This window comes from Indicator indicator, chromosome 6 (assembly GCF_027791375.1).
Source record: "Indicator indicator isolate 239-I01 chromosome 6, UM_Iind_1.1, whole genome shotgun sequence".
Lineage (NCBI taxonomy): Eukaryota > Metazoa > Chordata > Aves > Piciformes > Indicatoridae > Indicator > Indicator indicator.
The window spans coordinates 21,561,011-21,585,401 of record NC_072015.1 but is presented as its reverse complement, the minus strand read 5'-3'; the positions used below and the strand labels follow the sequence as shown (position 1 = coordinate 21,585,401).

Sequence of the window (24,391 nt, the reverse complement as noted above, 5' to 3'; positions counted from 1 at the left end):
TGTGGTCTGTTTTTACATTTTAATCCTGTCATCTTTAATTTATACTTCTTTCCATTTGTAGCTAAAGCTTTCACTAAATTATTCCTTTAGGAAAAATCTGCTTGCAGAGGTGGACTGGATGCAGAATAATGCTGAGATTTGTCCATTAGTACCTCAAAATGTAGAAAATCACATCTCAGAGCTGTGGAGTTCTGTTTCAGATTTCTCCTGTCATATTGGTGAAATAATTACAGTGTCTGTAAGATGTGTATAATTAGATGTTGTAATGGAAATTCAGAAGTACTTTTATGAGCATTTAAAAGTAGGAGTAAGGTAACGCTTAAGTGTTGCAATACCTGATTTTCTCTCCATTTTCCCTTCCTGGTAAGCACAGACATATCTCTTTCAGTTGCTGTTAGGCTGTGCTGGCATACACTAGCTTATCTGAAGCACCAACGATAATGATATTTATCTAACCTGTCTGTGACTCCTTTGAGCTTGCTGATTTTTAGTTTGCATGCCCTAGAGAGTTATATCGGAACTTTAAAATAACAGCATTGATAAAATTTAGAGATAGGTAACTATCAATGGATTTAAACATCTAAGCTATTAGAATTAGTTGTCCTATGTAACCCAGTAGGCGTTTTGGTGCAGGTGTATTGCTTTCACTCATGTCTGTGGCATGAAGGGAAAAAAAAAAAAAGTGAATTACAACTCCTCATGTAAGAGAATAGATTAAATAAACTGAATTATCTTTATAGGTGCTCAAAGCTTACTGGAAGACTCTTGAGCTAGAGCTGTTGCTCATGTGTTTCTGAAGTCACTGGTTCATGATTATTATCATAAGACATCTTTTTCATAGAAGTTCCTGCTGACCTAATTTCTAAGCATTTTATCGACACTTACTTTTACAGTCTTTGGAGCTGTAGTGAGCACTGTGAGAGTGTGTTTCAGTGTCTCTTTTTTCAAGGATTACCACTTTGGCCAGAGTAGTGTTTGCCAGTTACCTACCAATCACCTGTAACACAATCCAGGTTAAAATATTGTAAAATACACAATTTGTTTATAAACAGAAGAATGCTAATCTACATAATTTCAAATGTTTTTGAGATGGGATACAACAAGTAAGGAAGATCACTCTCAGGTTTAATTACATCAGCTACTAAGCTTCTCTTATTCTGTCTGGTTGTTAGAAGCATCAGCCTAATCATTCATTTGGCATTGTGTTCTGCACAGGAAACCTTTTCTTATGCAAACTCTAGATTTTTATTAATGGAGCACAAAGCTGATCTGAATGTCTGGCCTGTGCTTCTGTTCAGAGATAGCAATTAAATCCCCTCTCAGTAGGCTGTTGAAAGACCCAGTGTTGCATTCAGTTATTAATCTACAACTTGCCAGCCTAATGTGAGGTGAAACACTCTCCTTCACTGGTCAGAACATTGTTCATGCTCTGAGTATAGTTTTTAAATCTTACATTGTATGTTACAGCTTTAGCTTGTCAGTCTTACTTTGTTCAGTCATTTAAGTGGAATTGATACCTGTGGCTTACTGGTTTAGATTCGACATGTTGATAATCAGTCACTTTGCTATGGCTGACTTTTAACCTGCCACTGCAACAGTGGGCCACAGTTGGTGTGCTAGTGGTTAGAAGCAAAAATATATCCCATTGCTTCTAAGTAGTTCCTTTTGTTTGTTTGTTTGTTTTTCCATCTGAGAAAACACAAAGGAAAACAGAGGAAACATTTTCCCCTGGCCTGAATGAAGCTTTCTTCATGCTGGGTGCTTTTAAGATTCCTCTATACCACTTTTCAGGCAGCTGAATCCATTGAGGGAGAAGGAATGAAGCAGCTTAATTTGTGTAGGAATATACATTGGCAGAGATTTTTTGGCAGTGGCAGTGTGTTAGTCCTCTGATAAGGCTGTCTGGGAAAGAAATGCAGGATGAAAGACCTATGTTTAGCTTAAACTTTATTTCTCTCACTTAATAAAATACTTGGACCTTTGAATTGACTGTAAGAATAGATTTTTTTCACTTCAGCTGTTATGGAGAAGGTATAAAGTTCAGCTCCTTCTGAAATGCATGGCATTTTTTTTCCTTTTTTTTGTTACTGCTAAATCAGCTTATTTGTAGTTGGCCAGTCTCCTTAGAAATATATGGAGAATTACACCTTATGAATGTATTTCTTCTAGAAGCCATGCACGGTTTCCTTCGATTTTAATAAGAGGCAGCATCTAGCCTTATCTGTACATGTGAATGCCTGTGTGTTTCCATCTATTCTGTGCATGTGAACAGTCAGATAGCAAAAAAAAAAAAAAAAAACCAAAACAAATAAAGACAGAAAATATCACTGCTGTATTGTTGTAACAACTGTGAGGAGCACATTTGTATTTCACGCTTCTATTGCAGTATCTCTTTTGTCGTTGCACTCCCAACAGCATCTGGAAATTCTTGCTTATATTTTCCAACTATCTTTTCATGGGCAAAGCTGTGTGATTGAGTTAAACTGTGGTGACACGATTTATATAAAATGATTATTAGTATCTTTTTTGTACAGCAGTGCTTGGTGTCAAAAGTGAAATTATTTGTGGTATGCTATATATATTAGAAAAGGTAATTTTAGCGTGTAAGATAATATTCTACTCTAGATACCCTTCAGAGTCAAGGTGATGCCACTCAGAGCAGAAACTGGTCACAACAGGGAGATGAGGTTTCTGAGAACAGGTAGGGTCCATGGGTTCTAAAACTGGCTTAGTCCACAAGTTGAATTCACTGTAGTTTGTGCCATCATGGTGCAAACCAGTGACCTTTCCAACAGCAATGTTTGTGAACCATCAAGTATTGTCAGCTTTATACTATTTCTCTTAGATTGCAGTTACCACTCCAGTGGCCAGCATGCATCTGGAGGTGCTAGGACAAAAATGCCATCATTAAAAATACCATCATTAAAAATATTCAGAATGGACTTGGTTTAAAGAGGGATATTTCTCTCTCTGGTACTGTCAAAGTCTTTCCATTTTGTGAGATACAAAAAGATGTTTACCCATAGTTCTGTATTGTGTTCTATGACAAGAATGAATATGAATGTTTGTGGTCATCAATGATTTATCATGACATGCTACCTTTATGGTGTTTGGCACCCAAGTATCACCACAGCAATCTGTATGTGGCAGTTTTAGACTGATGCCTAGGAAATTTTCCACAGATTGAGTAGAAAGTGGCAGAATGTAAATAAGTTACCATTGGATGCAAAAGAAAAATAATGATAAGGTCTAAATAATCCTATTGGTCTGATAACTACCATGAAGTTAGTTGTATAAACTAACTTTGTCTCTTTCTCAGCTCTTTGCTCTAGCAGATACTAGCTGGTTGCTTCTGCTGGCTTGCTGACCTTGGCTACATTTTTTTGTTGTGGCTAAGTACTAACAAGTTACTCTTTGCTTTTCTCCTCTTTCTCTTTCCTCTGTCCTCAGGGGGATGAGGGGTGGGGCGGGGGACTATTGTTGTTTATAAATTGTAAATACATATTCATTGCATTTCATGTTTCTAGATTTTAGTTTTGCTTGTAAATATAGCTTCATTTACTTCCATCCAACTAGGCTGGTCTGGGAAATTTATTTTGGGGGGTAATTCTCTCAAATTAGTTGAGGGGTACTTTCAACCCACCACACTGTGTGAGAACTTTCACTGCCCTTCTCAAAGCAGCTGCACGAAGTCTGCAGAAAAACAGTCTTGTACATGCCCATCTAGACAGCCACACTGCGGCAGCTCATCATCGTGTAAGTTGCTGTAGAAAATAACTGCTTACATAATAGATGAAAATATGTAACTATTGAACTCTGGGAGATAAGAGAGAGCAGCAAAGATACTCAGATTTTGCTAAGCTCTGACAGTCAAGAATGATGGACAAAATTCCTAGATACCACTCAATCAAAACATGAAAACCACATACTTCTCTGTAAGATGTTACACTACTGTTAACCAAAAGTGAATGCTATGATTGATACCATCAATATCCAAATAATCCCCATCTCAAAAGTATGGATAACATAACCTCATAAGAAAAGTCTCTGAGAATCAAATACCTAAAGCAATCCAAGTCCAGAGAAGGATAAAAAGCATGTTTCAAGTAGGCAGTCATAGTGATGACTCACATCAAAGATTGCTTCCAACACAATTTCCGTAACAGCGATAGGCTTTGTAGTTATGGCAGTCTTCAGTGGAACAGGCTGCTTTTAGGTGTCAGAAATAGTGCACTCTAAATTAATACTGTATTTACTGATGGATGGGCATTGCAATGGGGTCCTTCAGAGCTTGACATCACTGCATTTTAATGTTTATATCATCAATATTCTGATATTAAAAAAAAATCATAAAAAGAGTGAAGTGTCACTCTCCATTTTGCAGACTGTGACTCAGTCCAAAAAACCCATCTCTCTTTCTACCTGAAAATCCACCTTACTCAGAAGCTTTAAAATATTGACTTGTAAAGTATCAAACTTAAATACAGCAGCGTTTTGAAAATGTGGAAAGGTCCTGAGCCTTACATTCTATGTTTGTCTGCTATTAAGATGAAGGGTAGAATTTATTTTTTTTCAGTACTTGGAGAGAATATTCTTAAGACATGGTGAAAAAAAAAGGCATCTCTGTGGTGAGTGGAGCTCTCAACTTACTGGGTTATTAAACCACTGCTGGAAATAAGAAAAAAGGAGTGTGGGCAAGAATCAAAAACTATTGACAGGAGCTACTCCTACATACATTTTGTATTGTTTTCTTTCCTAGCATGATTGGTACCTCTCCTGGTTTGCAACAGCATTCTCAGACTCACATTTCAAGATGCAAATATAAGACCTGACAGGTCAATTTGTCAGTCGTGTTCTTTAACGGAATTCCAGTCCAGCTAGTCTATTTGGTATCAAGAATGGAGAATTTAAGGTTTGATTATACCATGCCAAGAAACATTGGAACTTCTGTAAAAACTCTCTTTTGGTATTTGTGAAAGGTTGAAATTATCTGTTTAATCTGACCAAGGCAAATAGTGGGGTAACTGGAAGGAGTGGATACTTATTTACAGCAGTGCAATACATTTGGAGCTGATACAGCTTGATACCCCTAGAAGCACTGCCAGTGCAATACACCAAAATCTTTTTTATGTGCTTAGTAGTTTGTTTGGTGTCAAAGCTGAAAAGCAACAACATCACACTCTACCTTATATCCACTAATGAGTTTTAATAAATACTTAGCACGTACTTCACAACTGGGATGGATCATTTAGTCCAGCTATAAAGCCAAACCGTTTTCAAGCACAGAAAAAACACAAGTTCTACTTTTTGGAGACAGGACAGAGAAGCATAAAATTTTATTTTCTAATCATAGAATGCTCACAAATACATAAATGCCATCTTCCCTCTAGTCAATTAGAAAGCTAAACTTAGAAACAATAAAACTTTATTTAATGAAAAGTGGCTGGGATTGGAAACATTTGAAATCCTTCTTGCAGCACTAGCATCCAAGATTCTGTTTCAAACCGTTCTTTAGCTAAAAACATGCCTTAGGCATGCTGGTAAGGTATTTTGCCTCTGACATCCATTCATCTTATACATGTATTAGAGGACCTTTCGTATGCATTGTTGCTGCCTAAGTCGTTTGGGTTTTCCCCCTACCATGACACCTATTGTAGTGACAGAAGAAGATGGGATTGCTTTAACATGGTTTGTTGTCAGAAAAATAACATTGGCTGTTACTTACTTTTTAGAAGTCTTGATTATGAATTGATTTATAATTTTGTCTGTCAGGTAATCTTTAGTGGCGAGATAAGTGGGTTTGCTTTGCACTTGCTGATTTGGTTTAGTTGCATGATTTTTGAGGAGCTTGCCAGCCTCCTGAAAGGAGGTTGTAGTGAGGTGGGTGTCCATCTCTTCTCCCTCGTAACAAGTGATAGCATGAAAGGAAATAGGGTCAAGTTGCACCCGCAGAGGTTTAGATTGGATATTAGAAGAAGTTTCACTGAAAGGGTTATCAAACACTGGAACAGACTCCCCAGGGAGAAGACTGAATCACCATCCCCAGAGGTGTTTAAAAGACACCTAAATGTAGTGCTGAGGGACATGATTTATCAGCAGAGTTGTTGAAGTTAGATAATGATCGGACTTGATGATCTTAAAGGGCTTTTCCAACAAAAACAGTTCTTTGATTCTATGATTCGGTGTTACTGCTCCAGGAATCGAAGTTCTTAATTAGCTTTTTTTCACAGCCTTTCAAAGACTCAGGCTGTATTGCCCTTTTCTGGCCTGGCAGAACTTTTTACATCATTCCCAGGTTTTGATACTATCAGTTCTCTAAGTATCACAGTTGATTATTACCTGGCCAGGACAACTTAAAACATCATACTTACATAATAATCCTCTTATCTAGACCAATTTATATACCCTTTTCTTTCTCTTGGTTTCACTAGCATCTGATCACAGTTAAAACTTTTAGGGAAGAAAGAAACTAAATATATCAAACACTTCTGTTCCCTTCTGCTATTAGCAGGTAGGTTGGAAAAGTAGTGAAGCAAGGTTTTCCCTTTATGTTTTTGTTACTTTGTTTTCTTATTATCCCTCGTGACCTTTGAAATTCCTTTCATTTCATGCCATTTTTTACTCTTGAACATAGGGGGTGCTTGGACAGCATCAAAAAAGCATATGAGTGATCAGGAAGGAGTTGACTTAATCATAATGGAGGAATTGGAGAAAGATAAGTGGACTTCCTCTCCATCCAGTTCTTTCTCTGTGGTGGAGGGGAACACCTCCACTGTCTTGTATGTACAGTTACATTACGATTCAGGTTTGGCTGGAGTCACCACACGTAGATGAAAAAGGGACCATAAGAGAAGTGAGAAGCAAATCATTATTGCTCATACTTGCTGGTGAACTTTCTGAGTTAAGTACTGTGTGTATAGAACTGTTAGGTGGTGAATATGTTTGTAAGTCAGTTAAAAGTGGTGTAAAGGCTTGCATATATAATTATATGCAAATTCACACATTTTCAGAATTGTCTAAGTACTTCCACGTTCAAAATCTTTGTCCAAAGTCTAGTTACATTTTCTCCAATATGTGGTTGAGTTTGGAACTCTGTGTACCATTAAACATATAATCTTTTTGTATGTATAGTGAAAGAATCCCTCCAGCTGTTAAAGATGGGGTTGTGCATTTGTTGAGCTTATTCCACAAAATTATTGCACATGCTAGTGCCCTTTAGAAGAAACTAACAGGGCTGTGTTAAGAGCTAAAAGGGCTGTGCTATGAGCTGTGGTTGTCTGAAGTTTTTAATGATAAAATAAATTTATAAACTTAAAATACAATGTTTTAATGGAATTTGACATACATCATATAGATGTGCATGAAGTATAATCTTATTAAATGAAAATGCTTTGTTGAACTTGGACTTTTTTGCATAATGTCATATTATATTAGATTACGAATTTTTAGGGCATTAGGATGAACCAAATCTTTCTGCATATAAACTTTGGAAAATTGTTTTGTAATGCAGTTCCCAGTCAGAAACTCCCAGTTTCAGAACTACACTCTAACTTTATGCAGAGTGTTGAAAGATACGTTTGAAGTTAAATTTGAAAAGTTAGGACTGTTGTGTAGTTCTCAAGCCATGATGTAGTTTCTTGAAACTACACTTTTTAAGTATTATGTAAATTTTCCAACGTTCATACAAATTAATTTTTCCTAAATAAATTTTATGCAGAGGTTAGCAGTAACTTTCCTATTAAAAATGATGTGTAACTTTATGCTGATGACAGTTCAAAATTAAATGCTACTTTTAAAATGTTATTCCAGAATGAATTTGACATGCTTCTTTTTTATCTTGCACAGGTATCATTTTTTTTGTTCATTATTTTTGTGGTGTATACCATGCTGCCCTTCAACATGAGGGACGCTATAGTTGCCAGCATCTTGACCTCTGCATCTCATACGATTGTGCTGAGCATCTGTCTATCAGGGACAGCTGTTGTAAAGGAACACTTGGTTTGGCAGGTAGGTGCTTTGTGGAATTAATGATTAATTTGCACTGAATAGCCTGTAAATGAGCCAGGAGTACCTCAGTGGATGTCTGGGAGTATAAACTTACTTTCCTCTTCTTTTCTGAATTGATACAGAATTAATACACAGGTAGTCACCTTCTAATAATGAGGGTGTCAGCAATGTCATGTCTTGCTGAACTGCACGTTTAAGTGGTAGAATCTACAGCCATGTAGTGCTTACCGATGTTAAAACATTACTCACAAATTATATGATGTACTGTGGTAGGTGCATTACCACTCTGATATGTAAACCACAGTCCTCCTCTTCTCACCTCATTAAAGTCTAATGTCCAAGACCAAGGATTTTTCCAGGTATCTTTCACTCCAAAAAGCATTGTTCATTTGAATATCCTGAGGTCTGTTGGGTTAAAGATGTGAAGATATTACCCTCTCCAAGTCTACCGTAAGGCTTTTCCGTCTGTAATTCTCAGCCATTTATAGGAATCTTACAGCCTTCTCATGGCTGGGCCCCTGCCTGGCTCCAGTTTCCTTGACATGGAGGGAATCCATCTGTGTTTGCAGTTGAGTCTTGGCTTGTAACTCAGTTCTGATACTGTACTACATGGCATACTGCAGATTAGAAAATATAAAACCCCTAAATATTAGGAATTGTTTTTCCTTGCTGTTTTGCAGAAGATCTGTAAAATGGTTAAATCCTGTAGCTTCTGTTGAGATACTGTGACAATCCAGCTGGTGTTGATAATAATCTGTCTTTTTAAGGAAAAATTTATTTTTTATTTTGAAAAGTAAATGCATGGGATTTTTAAAATATGGTTTAAAATAAGTTATGTCATTTTCGGGTACCAATTGTTTTAACTTTTACATCCAAATGACACTGAAGCTTAAAAGTAAATACGTTTTTATAAATATACCAGTAGAACAGGAAAGGTAGACATCATGCTATTTATTGTGAATGGCATGAAGAATGAAGCCAATCGTTTCTACTCGAGTCTGTGATTCTGTGTGGTTCTGTGATAACAGTATTCCTTTCTCTTTCCAACTCATACTATAAGTGATAGTTACTTCCCTTTCAAGTTACTTGTGCCTTATTTTGAAAAAATCTATGTCAAAGGGTAATTTCAAAATTGCAGTGGCTTTACAAAAGTCAGATCTATATCATATGGAATGCTGCATGTTTGCTTTTCATGTGATTTGGGCTAGTTGTGAGTTTTTGAGGAGCCAAGTTGTGCTTGTATGTTAAACAAGAACTGTAGCAATCTGTAGTCAGTATAGTATTTTAATAATTCAATAATACAGCTATTGATAATTGTAGTGTAATAAATCAGGGAGAATGTTATTCTTGGTTTTACGTCAACCTCTGGATGTTATTCTAGGCATGGTTATGCTGCTAAAACTGTATTAAAATTTGCCAATTCTTCCCTTGGGTTAAAGTTGCTGTTTGTAGAATTTATTTTTCCTGACTGTCTTTCTGGAGCGTTAAAACTCTGTGTATCTAAACCAGTACTTTCAGAAGATGTTATATTTTTGGATATGTCATGTCTCTAGAAATGAAAGAAATAAATCATGGGCTGTGAAGTATAATCTGTGTCTTTTGTTACTTTTTTTGTATTTTGTTCAGAAAGAGTGGAAATCTTTAAGCAATTTGTAAATTTGTTAAGAGTGTTTAATTTACAAGATGTTATTGATTTTTCTATTTGTAAAATGTGTTAAATGTTCTGAAGAGTTTGGAATTTGCTGAAACTACTGAGTGCACTGTGTTCTTACAAACATCTGGAAGTGACTAAATGCCACTATCACAGTTCTTTTGTCCTCTGTACACTTTACATTACTATTGTTTATACTTTGAAGTGTAAGCAAAAAACTGTTTTGTGTTCTTTGCTTTTGAAAACTGAAATGAACATTTAGATCAGAGATACTGATTGCACTAAAAAGAGAAATAACATTTGTCAGTGATATACCTGAAGTTGGTATAATTCAGTGTTAAATAACAACAACAAAAGGCCTGAAGTACAGGTATTTTAAAAGACCCTGCTGTTGAATGCATTTCTTTTTTTTAAAGAAATACATTCTGGGCTGAAGCTGCTTTGCAGAATTTGGTCACTATAGCTCAGAGATGAGAACCAGTAGACTGAAATTTGAAATCTTAGAGAAACACATTTGGGGCTAAATAGAGTAAATCTGGCTTGTGGAGCTACACTTAACGTTGACAAAAATGACATTATTTCAGTTTGTCTCAATAAAACAGAAAAAAATGCATTACTGTGAATAGTGTGTTTTCCTTCTGGCATGGATTGTTTGTTCCAGAGGGCAGTTAGGAAACCAGTATGCCCTTAAGAAGCAGAAAGACAGTAGCAGAGCAAATCTATCTATAGGTAACTATCAGTTATTATAGCATATGTATCCTGTGTATATAGGAAATATCCTTTTGTAAAGAGTACCTGCATCTCCTTTATAACTATTTCCTATGTATTGGAAGATGTCAAGGAAATCTTCTGTTCTCTTGGCTGAACAAATCCCATCCTTTCAGTCTTTCTTCATATGTCAAATTCTCCTGTCTTATAATGCTTTTAATAGCTCTCTACTGAATCTCTCTAATTTTTCAGCATCTTCCAGTGACTCTGGTTCACCTCACATAGCATTTGGGAAGTTAACCATATGTTCTACCAGTGGAGAAAAAAATAATGTTCAGAAGTATTTGCTTATAGAGCCTATCTTACTGGTTTTGTAATTCCTTTAATTGTTTTCTTTATAGTTTTACGCCCAAAATCGGATTCAGTGAAGCTGGAAGTCTTAGCATGGTCTTGATTATTCAGTGTTGGTTGCAGTCAGACCTATTGAGAGAAAAGCCTCCTGTTGGGATAAAGTCTTTCAACACATTCTTTGTTGATTACATGAGTTATTTTCTATTTGACCTATGCATGTCTTTTGAGGGAAGGGAATCCATCTTGGTTTAAAAAATGGCATTAAAAAATGGTTCTTGACTGCCAGTATTAAAATTGTATTCCTCTTTCTTAGTAGGAATTTGTCTAGCCTTGTCATCCAGCTTCTGAACCTCATTTTTTGGATAACTGACAGACTCAACAGTATCCAATTTCCATTTCTTCTATGAGAATACTTCTAGACTATCATGCATTTGCCTAATAACATCTGTCATTAAAATAAATTAATTATCTGCTTCTTTACTAGCTAAGGCATTCATCGTTTTCATAGTTCTTTGAGTCCTTACTTGAGATTTGTTAATATCTTTCTTGCAACCTGGACATTAGCCTGAGAGGAGTGTTCCAGGAGCAGCTGCAGCAGTGCCAAATGCTAATAGAAGGCTAGGTCTTCAAAGGGGTTAGTGTGCTCCAGTGCTCAGCATGGAGACATAAACTCTGCAGTAAAATGCCCAGTTAGTCTTCCATTCCAGTTCTGTGGGGAGTTTAATGCACAGGAATCCGTGACAGGGAAGAGCAAAAAAAGTCCTGTGTTCATAAGATCTGCTTATGAAAAAGTAACTGTGTATATATATGTTTGGGGTTTTCAATGTTGAAATTTTTAATCCTTTTACAAAGCACACAGTCTGGAATCTGTGACTCTGACCCCCCTTTCCAGGTGAGCATCCTACTGCCAAGCAGAGGATATTGTTCTCTCTGCTCCCTGGAGCCCAGCGGTTGGGGATTGCTACAATGGAACCTGTGGCTCACCAAGCTTAACATCCCTTTCAGGTATTCTAGAATGGAAAGTATTTCACTGTCATCCATGGCTAGAAACATATAACCTGTTTTTTTTTTTTGTCCCCCCCCTCAAACCAGAACAGATTCTAATCAAATACTTGTGGTTTTCCTGATCCATTATCACCTGCTCAGCCATTCTGATCTCATAATGGGTTGGTAGTCTTACTAGAGGTCATTTTGTTCTTAATTCATTAAAAGAGCTAACCAAGAAACATCCTGTAAGCTTCCATTTTTTCTTTTGCCCTATGCTATACATGAGGAGCATGTTTTTTGGTTTGGGTTTTTTTTTGTTTGTTTTTTTTTTTTTTTTTGTTTTTGTTTTTGTTTTTTAATTATTATTCTTTTTTTAAAAGAATTGTAGCAATTTTGTAATCCTTGGCTAAACGCTTTCCAAACCTTGGCTAAGTAACTTCAAACTGTCGTTCGTGTGGTTTCTTTTGCTTTAAGCCACTGATCTTTACCTTTGGAGATTTGTTTTGGCAGCTCCTTGCAGCACTGTAAAAGGGGCCCCTTTTAGAAGGAGGAAAACTGGAGGTAAATAACTCATGCAACATGCATGTGAATGTGTTGGTTTTGGGTTTTGGTTTTTTTGTTTGTTTGTTTTGACTCTGTTCAAGAGTACATGTAACAAAAAGAAACAATTTGTAACAACCGTTAAGTAAGCAGTGTCTGGCTTTTGTGTGATCAGTTCCTTTCTGGTAGTCAGGATAAAAACTAAGTTAGTGTTCTGTTCTGATGGACAAAAACAAATGCTAAATCAAAAGTTGTGTAATTTTCAGAAATACTCAGATTGGGAAAGTCCAAGGCTACATGTACAAGATCTTGTAAGGTGTATTACAACACCAATTTTATCCTAATGCTGTGGACAGCTAAAGATGGAATCGCTGTCTTACTCTGATGTGACCTACTAGTGTGTCTGCAATAATGACACCTAGTGCGCATCCAGATCGTGGGTTCTGCTTGGCTTCTAATTCAGGAGGTTTTGGTATAATTTGAGATCTGTGGTGACTAGGAGACTAGTAATTTAATTTTTTTTTTTTTTAATAAAACCACATTTCCCTTTTCAGCACATTGTCAATTGGTTGGTTTGTTGTTTTTTTTTTTTCTGAATAGACCATAGTCTTTGATTTTCAACTTAGCAATCAGGCAAATCTTCCGGATTTTGAATCAGGAATCCATTTGAATCCATTTGAATTTTGAATCAGGAATCCATTTGAATCCATTTGAATTTTGAATCAGGAATCCATTTGAATCCATTTGGATCTCTAACTTTCTTGCTACCAGTCTGAATCTTTTTCTGGCTATTTGTTCCTGAGTAGAAGGGTCAGTTGTTTTGAGGAGTGCTTCAGCAGGCCTGATCTGGGACCTCACCTATTTGAAAGTGTTGATAAATTTTATGGAAACTCTTCAAAATTCTTTCACAGATGGCAGTTGCACTCTTCTGGAATAAAAAGTGGGTTTCTACTGTATGGGGAAGTTTTGTGAAATTTAAAATATAAGATCTATTGTGCATATATGTTTTGTCTTGAAAATTCATGTTTCTCATCAAGGGAAAAAAATAATTTGCTCTGATCTCTATTTGGCAAAAGAGCAGTACATTTGTACACAGGTACACAAGACAAATGCAACTGGCCACACAGATTAACACGTGCAGCACTCACACAAATGAACAGAACCAATGGCCTCATCCTTCTTCCCTCTCTGGTTGAGCAGGATTAAAGTCTGTCAGTGGCTATGGTACATTTCATGTATCAGTGCACACGTACCATGTGGATGCCTCCAGCAGCTGTGCTTAGGTAGCCAGTATGGCCAATAGCTGCCTCTGGATCTCCCCAGCTGCTGGCACCTGCACCTGTGAGCCCTACTCCAGCTGCTGGTACATCTTCCCTCACTCACAGTCATGAACCTCTCTTTCTTGTTCTCCCATGTCATGTCACCTACCCACCAGCTTGAACACTGCTAATGCTCACACATTGACTTGGATGTTTACACTTGCTCTAGTGGCACAAGGGCCTCTGTTGACTGTGGGCATACCCTGCCTGCTTCACTTGAGTGCCTCACCAAGACTAAGAGTAAGAAATGGAGGTTAGTGTGAAGACAGGAAAGACTAAAGAGGTCAGGTGCAGGGCATGGCCAAGCCAGCATACCAACAGGTAACCTAATGACATGTGACTGACTCCTTTTATCCACTTAACTGTTTTTTCCCTCTATTTTGTTGTCCTTCCCCAAAGCACTATGATCTCTTCCTTTCCCTACCTGTGACTCCTGCCCTAGAGGTTCCATAATCATAGAATCATAGAAGATTCCTCAAGTTCCAACCCCCCTGCCATGGGCAGGGACACCTGACACTAGATCAGGTTGCTCAGAGCCACATCCAGCCTGGCCTGAAAAACCTCTAGGGATGGGGCTTCTACTACCTCCCTAGGCAACCTGTTCCAGTGTCTCACCACCCTCAATTTCCTCCTAAAAGAATTTCCTCCTAAATTCCAGTCTGAATCTACCCATTTCTATTCTTGCTCCATTCTCCCTAGTTCTATCACTACCTGATATCCTAAAAAGTCCCTCACCAGCTTTGTTGTAGACCCCCTTCAGATACTGGAAGGCCACAATAAGGTCTCCTTGGAGCCTTCTCTTCTCCAGACTAAATAGCCCAAAGTCTCTCAGTTTGTCTTCATAGGAGAGGTGATCCAGCCCTCTGATCACCTTTGTGGCTCAAGCACATCCATATCCTTCTTGTAAGAGGGGCTCCAGTACTCCAGGAGGGGTCTCACCAGAGTTGAGTAGAGGGAAAGAATCTCCTCCCTCGACCTGCTGGCCAAACTTCTCTTGATGCAGCCCAAGATGTGATTGGCTTTCTGGGCTGCAAGTGCACACTGGTGGCTCATGTTGAGCTTCTCATTCACCAGTACCCCCAAGTCCTTTTCTTCAGGGCTGCTCTCAAGCCAGTCCCTGCCCAGCCTATATCAGTGCTTGGGATTGCTGTGATCTTGCACTTGGTCTTGTTGAACTTCATGAGGGTGGCTTGTGCCCACCTCTCCAGCCTGTCAAGGTCCCTCTGGCTAGCATCCCTTCCCTCCAGCGTGTCTGCTGCACCACACAGCTTAGTGTCATTGACAAACTTGGCTGAAGGTGCACTCAATACCACCTTTTCTTGGTGGTTCCTCTACCATTTGGATAATAATAAGCCTTGCATTGTCTTGCACCCATCATGTGTCTCAAGGCAGTGACCTTTCTTAGTTCAGGAGGTGATCTGAAGAGCTGTTCCTGATGACACATGGGGCTGGGTGTCTCATACCTGGACACTGGGGCTGAGGTTCCCTTGGGACAGCCTGGAGTGAGGCCTGGACAAAGTTTCTCTTCCAATAGGTCCTTCATTTGGGTTCCTGTCTTCCTGTGTGCCTGTGTTCCCCTCTGTGCAAGTGCAGAAGGGCTGATGGCTCCTGTGATGGGCTTGGGAACAATCTGATGTTATTCAGGCTTCTCCCCACCATTGTCTCTCTGTGCTGCTCCTTAAGTGCAGTGTGTGTGCAGCTTTCGATCACTTAACATAACAATAATTTCATGATTATTTCTATCAAGATTCCTGAGATGGTGCTTAACACATTTTGCAATTCATACTCAAGGGAAATCTGTAAAAGAAAATGGCATATCTAAATTACAAATATTTCCATAGATCTTGTTAGCTTTTTCAGAGTTAACAGTGCTTCTTATGCTTCTGTATCTCATCAGCTCTTAGACAAATACGTAAGTGGCTGTATCAGATGCTGGACTGGACTTTAGTAAAGCCTTTGACACCATTTCCCACAGCATTCTCCTCGAGAAACTTGTGGTCCATGGTGTAGACAGATGGATTAAAAACTGGCTGAATGGCCAGGCCCAAAGACAAAATGTTGGGTCCTGGCCTTTGGTCACAACAGCCACAACCAGCACTACAGGCTTGGGGAAGAGTGGCTAGAGAGCAGCCCAGTGGAAAAAGATCTGGCGGTGCTAGTGGATGGTCAGCTGAGAATGAGCCAGTAGTGTGCCTAGGCAGCCAAGAAAGCCAACATCATCCTAGCTTGAATCAAAACCAGTATGTCCAGCAGGAGTAGAGAAGTGATGGTGCCCCTGTCCTTGGCCCTGATGAGGCCACAGCTTGAGTACTGTGTTCTATTCTGGGCACCACAGTGTAGGAAAAAACATTGAGGTCCTGGAGGGTGTCCAGAGAAGAGCAATGACACTTGTGAGGGGTTTGGAGTGCATGTCATATGAGGGAACTGGGGTTATTTAGTCTGGCAAAAGGAAGGCTAAGGGGAGATCTTAGTGCTCTCTACAACTACCTGAAAGGCCAGTGTTGTTCTTGTCTTCCAAGTGACTAGTGACAGAAAGAGAAGAAATGGGCTTAAGTTGTGCCAGGGGAGGTTTAGATTGGATGTTAGGAAAAATTTCTTTACTGAAAGAGTGGTGAAGGTGTCAGAACAGGCTGTCCAGGGAGGTGGTAGAGTCACCATCCCTGCATGTGTTCAAGAAGCATGTAGATGTGGAGCTTCAGGATACATCTGAGTGGTCATGATAGTTGGGGTATAGTTGGACCTGATGATCTTAAAAGTCTTTTCCAACCTTAATGATTTGATGATTCTGTGATTCAAAGATGACCAACTGGGATATGACAGCTATTTAGATGTTCTAATCAATATGTTTCATAAAGCTATATACCTTTTGTTTAGACCACTGATTTAAACTCATCTATTAGCATCTTTAATAGGTTATGATATTTACAAACCAATGTTTTATGTAATAGAGTGACATTACAGCAAAATAGAACAAAAATTGTCAGTGTTCATTGGCTAATAAAAGATGAAAAGGTCTACACCTCTAGGTCTCAGAAATAGAACAAGTTGATTTATGCTGCTATCATGCTGTACAAGAAAAAATCGTGTTTCTGAAAAAGAAAAGACTGGAAAGAAACCCCATGTCTGTTAAGTACATTCATTGTGTAACCCCTGAAGCTGTATTCCTACACAGTGAAAGCTTAAAGCATATAAGAATTCTAGTAGTCTGAATGGCTAAAAGCTGTTTCTGTGGGTTGAATTTATCCTTCTTCCTTGAATACCTTTTTTTTTTGAAGGAAATGAAGAGTGGTGGGCTATTCATGAAGGTAATGCAGGTTAACCAACTCTTGGTTTCTCCTGAACAGTTACTGAAATGAGTTGCTGTTATATCTTCTGAAGGAGTGGAGGACATGACTGCTCCTGAAGGAAGGAGACAGTATTTCCTCTAGCAGCAGCTATTGTTCTTCTATACCTCAACCCTTTCCCCCTTTGCTCTCCCCTCCCCAGCAGCAGTCTGTCTCACCATGTTGTGCGGCAGCTGCAAACCAGTTTGAGAAAGGAATGCTGTGTGCTGCATAGTGCAATATAGTAAGCATGGTTTTTATTACTGCATGTTTGTTTACTCTTCATCTTTTTCATAAATCTAGGCAGATACTGAAACGCTACATTGCTTTAATTTCTGTAAGAAGTTTGGATATGCATATGAAGATATGCATATGCAGCTTGGATATGCATATGAAGAGCCCACTTGCCTACAAGAGCATAGGTATGTAGGAGAATGAATAGTTACGTTTCATAGCACTGAGCCTGAGCATGAGAATGTGAACATCTTCCAGAAAGTCCCTAAGCCTGTAAAGAGAAGACATGCAGCACTTAATAAGATGGAAAGCTCACAAAGGCTGAGAATGGCAATGCCATGGTGAAAGTTCAAGATCCTTAAGGTTGCAAGGAGGTTGCACAGCAAGCTCAGCATCTTGGACTTTAGGTGAGCAGACATTGCTCTCTTTAGAGACCTGCTTCAGAGAGAGGGATCCAAGAAAGCTGCTTAGTATTCAAGGATCACCTCCTCCAAGCTCAGGAGCAGTGCATCCCAACAAAAGGGGAAAGAGAACCCTGATTTCTAAAATGAGAAAAAAAAGACGACCCAGGCAACTATAGGCCAGTCAATTTCACCACTGTGTCTGAGGTGTTGGTTTATGACAATCATACAATCACAGAATGCAACAGGGTTGTAAGGGAGTTCCAGAGATCATCCAATCCAATCCCCCTGCAAAGCAGGACCACTTAAGGCCGGTCACACAGGAACACATCCAAGCAGATTTTGAAGATCTCTTGAGAAGAAGACTTCACAGCCTCTCTGGGCAGCCTTGTGCAGAGCTCTGTCACCCTCACAGTAAAGAATTCTTTTGTCATGCTGAGATGAAATTTCCTGTGATTGAGTTTACATCCATTGCCCCTCATCCTATCACTGGGTATCACTGAAAAGAGACTGGCTCCATCCTCCTGACAGCCACCCTTTAGCTCCTTCCTTGTGTGATGCTGAGCTCCACCATGTTGTGGTCATTACAGCCAAGGCTGGCCCCACCCTTTACATCCCTGACCAGTCTATCTTGGTTAATACAACATTCAGCAGCACACCTCTCCTTGTTGGCTCCTCAACCCACTGTGTCAGAACGTTATCATCAGTACACTGCAGGAATCTCCTGGATTGTGTGTGCCTAGCTGTGTGGCCTTTCCAGCAAATATCAGGGTGACTGAAGTCACCCATAAACACCAGGGCATATGTTCTTCAGGCTACCTCTAGGCTTTGTATGCTTTTTCTTCCTCGTCTGGCGGTCTGTAGTAAACACCCACAACAATATCTCCCATTTTATCCTGCCCTTGATTCTTCCCCATAAACTTTCATCAAGTTCTTCATCCTTCTGCTAAGCAAAGCTCAATATATTCCAGTTGCTTAGACACACAGAACACCACCAACGCCTTTCCTGCCTGGTCTCAATGTGACTGAGCAATGGGTGCTTGCAGCTCAGCCAGACAGCTATGTCCTGGGCTGCATCAAAGGAAGCAGGTCAAGGGACGTAATTGTCAACATCTCTGCTCTTGTGAAACCCCACCTGCAGTACTGTGTCCAGCTCTGGGGTCCCCAGTGTAAGAAGGACACAGACCTTCTCAAGCAGGTCTGAGGGAGGGGCCACAAAGATGATGGGGAGCCACAGCACCTCTTGTGAGGACAGGCTGAGAGAGTTGGGGTGTTTCAGTCTGGAGAAGAGAAGGCGCCAGAAGGAAGGCTTCTAGTTCCTAAACTTCAAGAAGGCTGTAGAGCAGCTTTTTACAAGGACATGCAGTGATAGGATAAGGAGTAATAGCATTAAACATAGAGAAGGTAAATTTAGATTAGATGTGAGGGAGGATTTTTCACCGTGAGGATGGTGAAACACTGGAACAGATTGTTCAGGGAAGTTGTGGATTCCCTTCCCTGAAAGTGTACAAGACTAAGTTGGATGGTGCTTTGAGCAACCTGCTCTAGTTGTAGATGTTCCTGTCTATGGCAGGGGCACTTGGAACTAGATAACCTTTACAGTCTCTTCCAACCCAAAGCATTGTATAAATCTATGATTCTGTGATTAAAAGAAACCATGTGTGCAGGTGGCCGTGTGGGTTTTCAAAAGCAGCATTTACCTGCAGCCCCAAATCAGCATCTAAGAAATGCATAGGAAATAGTTGTGGCAAGATGTATAGGAAATCATCAAAGCACAGAAGGTAAGTAATAACTGTCTCCTTTTTAAAAAAATCATGGAAAAAATCTCCATTTAGCATAGATTTTTCAGCTTTACTGAAGCATCAGATTGCTTTTTTGTGTCCAGTCCATTTAAGTTAACATTTTTATCAGCAATGAATTTCATCTGTATGTTTATTTATTACTCTTACACTACTTCAGCTGACAATTCTTACCCTATAAATGATAACATTTTAGTAGTTTTAATTTTCCAAAGTAGAAATTTATTTAAAAAGTCCACAGTCCTTTAGTATATTAATTATGTTATAAAATGTCTATATTAGAGTGTTCAATCCTAGGGCTGTTATACCTCCAAAAATGTAAAAACAGTTAAGCAGGTGATTGGAAATTCCAGTACTTCTAAATCGGAATAGGAAGCAGTGTGCTGTACCAGCTGTACATTCCTTTTTCACATGACACTGCTGGAGCAGCAACTAAACTCCTGTTGTAATAGATTGCCTTGCAAGGTATGTTATATATAAAGGATATTTCATATTTTTTTAGAATGACATTAACATAAATAAGTTACCAATAAAAAGTTAAATCTATACAATCAAAATTTTATAATACTTTCCTTCGAGGTAATTTTTCTAAAGAATCTTTAATTGCTTCAGTTGAGTTAGTTTTGCTCTTTCCGTTTTCACAGGTGTTGCTTAGCCTTTTCAGTTATATTGTACCTTTATGGCTTGATATTATTTGTCAAGCTTAATTTTAATTATTCCTATTACAGCTGAAGCATAAAATTCTGGGCAAGACATTCTACTCTAGATGTGGTGCTTTGTCATTTTATGTACTCATAGAGTTATCATCTATCTCTACACATTATTTTCATGAATTCAGGAGAAGAAAAATGCCTTTCACTGTCAAGGTGTGAATACATTTCCCTACCAGCTGCAGTGTAAAATAAGAGGAATCAGGAGCACAAACATATTTTGCTGTGTAAAGAAGCTCTTGATGAGTTGCAATCCAGCTGAGATGCCAAACTCCTCAAATTACTGACTTCCTGAAGTTGCAGTGATTTCAAGCCCCCATCAGGCATGCCTGCAATAAGATATGATCTTTTTATTTGTCCCCTGAGCCTCTACTGTCCGCTGATGCTAAGCTGCTGGTCAAGCAGAAGTCATTCCTGTTGCAGTCGCCTTCCAAAATTTGCACCTCTGTGCATTTCTGCCAGTGAATGCTCACACAAGTCCTTGGATAGCCCTTGCTTCCCTTAGCCCACTTCTCCATGTATTGGTCCTCAGTGTGTTTCAGTAAAGCACTGCTACAGAGTTATCTGGCTGTTAATTATTAACTGCAGCCTCCAAGTGCCAGTGTTGTAGGTGCTGTTGAAGTGTGTGATGGAATTGGTTAATGATCCTAAAAAAAAAACAAGTGCAAGATAGAAGCAAACAGGGTAACACAAACTTGTGCCACATAATTACCTTTTTCTTAGCAGCAGCTGCAGATCCTCTGCTAGTAGAAGGGGAACCATGCTCCAGCCCTGGAGCTGGGTGGCATAGCACAGATCATGGTTTACCTGCCTAAACTCCCACCGCTTGTTCTTTCCCCAGTCAGGGTGTCCAGCTGTTAACATTCACAAAATAATTTCTGATGTGTTCCATGCCCTAAAAAGTGTCAAGGTTCTGAAAATCAGCATTTGTTCTGTGTGGGCTGGAGAAGGAGTCATGTCTGTCCGATGCCTCTTGCTAGTTATGTGTAAGTCATATTTATCTGGATGTCCTAAAGACTATATGCTGTGTATTTGCTGCAAAGGTCACCTGCATGTACTCTACTAGCTCTGTTAGTTTCTGAACAAGACAGTATTAGTTAGAGCTGATTTTTGGCTCCTCCACTGTTACTGGTTTTGTTCTGTATGTTTTAAACATATGGAACAGCATAGGCTGTGGTTCATCAGATATATTCGTGAATCCATTTGCAGTTTTATTTTCTTTGTGCCTTTGAGGATTTTTTTCTCAGTTATGTAGCAGTCCATCAGCTCAGAAGCCACAAGAACACAGACTTGGAGTAAGCAAGCTGGCTCTGCACTAATCTAGCTCAGGTCCCCAGGCTTTGGGTTTAGGATGCATGAAAACACACTGCTCTAGAACACAGAGCTGTGCAAAGATATGTCTAAATCTCAGGCCAGCTCCCATGTCCTTGTATATACAACATCACAGTTAATCCACAGCCTTTGACACTGTTTTAATTTAGACTTATCGACATCAAAACAGCATAGGTCTCCAGAAGATTTAACTGCTTATGGATGCACAGAACTAAGACTGATAGATGGTCAGTCATTGAGGCCTCAGCAGGGAAAGAAACAAACACCTGAGCAAAGGCACCTTAAGTGATCCCAGCAGATGTTTTTTCTCAGTGCTGATGAAGGAAGCAGGGGCCCACCACAGCCTTAGAAATCTTACCCGAAGAGAATTATCTCCTTGTTTCCGAGGCAAAAATAATCGGTTACACCAATCCTAAGTAGACAGACTTCCATGCATGTGAAAGACTAGCTGTTCAAGATCCCAGTATCTGGTACTTCAGAAGAGGGTGAAAAGAAGTTTAAATTCATCTGACCAGTTTTAAACCAGATGAAATTATTTCAGCCGGCTCCCAAGCAAATGAGTAGCTCAAACTCTGAAGCTCGAGACTTTGAGTCCCTCAATATGGATGCACTCTTGTCTTTTATATGCCAAAACTGAGCTTTGCTTTGAAGAGATTTTCTGTGGTTGTTTAAAAGATTTCTAAAGGCCTCTTTTGAATAACCTTCTTTATGTTGGATATTGCCTTACCCTATATGGTTCAGCAGGGGCTCTATCACAGCGGCATTTATTCAGGCTAACCACAGGATTTTAATGTCCTGTTTACTATCGTTATTTGCCAGACTTTGTCCCAAGACTCCCAAAAACCAGAAGATCTTGTGCCTTCAGGAATTTGTGTATTCCATGTCTAGCAGAATCAGTTGCATAAGGGGGAGATTACATAAAGAAAGGGGTCTTCATAGATAAGATCTCACAGAATGTGAATCTTAAGTAACAAAGAGACTCCTGGTTGGGGTGTGTGATACTTGGTAAATGAGAATAGAAATTACCAAACAAGGAAGAAACATCCATAGGACATCTGTAGAAATCCAGCAGGAGTTTCCACTACCTTCTCAATGACCACCAGAGAGATGCACCATGCATGTAATAGATATGCAAATAAGATGAATGATTTTGGGAAATTTAATGTATATGGAAATAAAAAGCTGCTGCCTTGTGTTGTCAGCATGCAAGATCTGAGACAGGAGTCTTCTTGCAGCCAAGCTTGCACAACTTTGTAATAAAAAATGTCTTCCCTTTTAAAACTTAAAACTGGAGTCTTAGAGGGTTTACTTAATTAGCCTAATTTTACCATATCAGCCCAAAATATTTTCATACAGGAAGAGACTCTGTCTGTGCAAACATGGTGACAAAAGCATAAATGATAATAAATAAGAGAAGGGGAATAATGCAAAATAAGTAGATAATAAGGCATCTTTGCTAATGCTCTCTACATTGTTTACTCTAAGATTTTGCTTCATTTGCTGTTCAATCATCAGTGAGGACACTATTTTTCTTCTGCTATTCAGCAGTTTAGGCAGTTAATATTTTCCACAGATTTTTGGCTAACTTTCTCACTTCAGTTTGTTGATGCTACACTGATGACCTCTGAATGCAGAGATGATTTCCTTTCTATGTTTCTTTGTATTGACCAAGTCACTTCAGAATCTCTTCTATATGCTACACATGTAGTTTCCTAAATTATTATCTAGTTATTACCTCTCTCTGCCACATTATTTCAGCGTCTATTGAACTGTGTTCAGTAAAAATATTCCTGAGACAAATCCTGGGGTTGTATATCAGCAGAGCTGGCCTGCCTGGGACAGTGGGGGAGCAAGAAGCAACCTTTGTAAATGTATTCTGAATCCTCCATGGACATACCTGTGTTAGTCCTGAGCTTTGTTGCCCAGAGCTTTGACCATTAAGCTCCTGCTCAGAGCAGAGATCAAACAAAGATCTCACTTTGTGACGCACTTTTCCTCAGCAGACTCACTGTTAAACTCATCTCTGCATTTGAATTGCCTGATGCAGTTCTTAGACACAAGACTGATGTTGATGCCAGGTGGCAAAGCTCTGCCACTTTCTCTCCTCTAATAGGAGGAGACCACGTTTTGGTGGCCGAAGCTGTGCTGGAGAGCCATGTTCAGTCCTTCTGGAGCAGCCCTAGCTGGAACTCCAACCCTCTTCACACTACTACTGAGCTAAGAAATCATGGCAGCTGCACCCAGCCTTGTCCTGTCTGCAAAATCATACCGGTACTTTTATAAAAGGTTTGGGTGCTTTCTGTGTCGCAGATTTCTGTTCACATCCATGTCTGTACTTTCTAAACTCCACTGACTCTTATCAGATTGGGTCAGCTGGATTGACTGTTAGGTCTATGTTAATTATAAACTAAGCTGCAAAAATATGAAGGAGCATGGAAACAATGACAAAGGAACCCAAATAACCCAATCAGAGCAAATGGGATGCCCTAGCTCATCTTCTCACTGGACTGTCACAGAACAAGCTTTAGCATGTGTCTAGGTATGGCAACCATCAACCAGGTGGGTCAATAAGAATGTCTCCCTAGCTCACCCTACAGATGGAGGGTGTCAGAGCCAGCAGGTGGTGGGTATTATTATGGGATGCAGGGATAGAGCATTTTTTGATTACACAAGATTTACTATGGGATGTTTAATGTAGGACCAAAATGAGGGAAAGGAGGGAGGAACAAAAGTAGAAAAATAAAGGGATAAGGCCATAAAAAGGTTGACCATGCATTAATGACTGCTAGTCATGACAGTTATCTGGCTGTGCCCTGGGCCGAATTCATGCTGTTTGTCCTGTGTTCTTCTGTTTCTAGCTGTGTTCTTGTGTGCATGTGCATGTATACACACAGGGGGAAACCATGTAACGGAGACCATGGATCACAAGGTCCTAGGTATCAGTGGTGGAGCAGCTGGAGAGACTAGAGGCATCTAAGTACGAGCTAAAGGGCAATGAGCTCTGGGTCAGAGGGGTCCAAGAGCAGGGG

At 39.4% G+C, this 24,391-nt stretch overlaps 1 protein-coding gene across 1 annotated transcript in view; it reads left to right on the top strand.

The window, feature by feature from the left end:
- The window catches only part of ADCY2 (adenylate cyclase 2), a 199,208-nt gene that overhangs the window by 53,090 nt on the left and 121,727 nt on the right, over positions 1–24,391 (top strand). Inside the window, exon 3 of the mRNA XM_054381597.1 lies at positions 7,846–8,007. Coding sequence (XP_054237572.1) covers positions 7,846–8,007 — 162 coding nt within the window. The remainder of the gene's footprint in view (positions 1–7,845; positions 8,008–24,391) is intronic.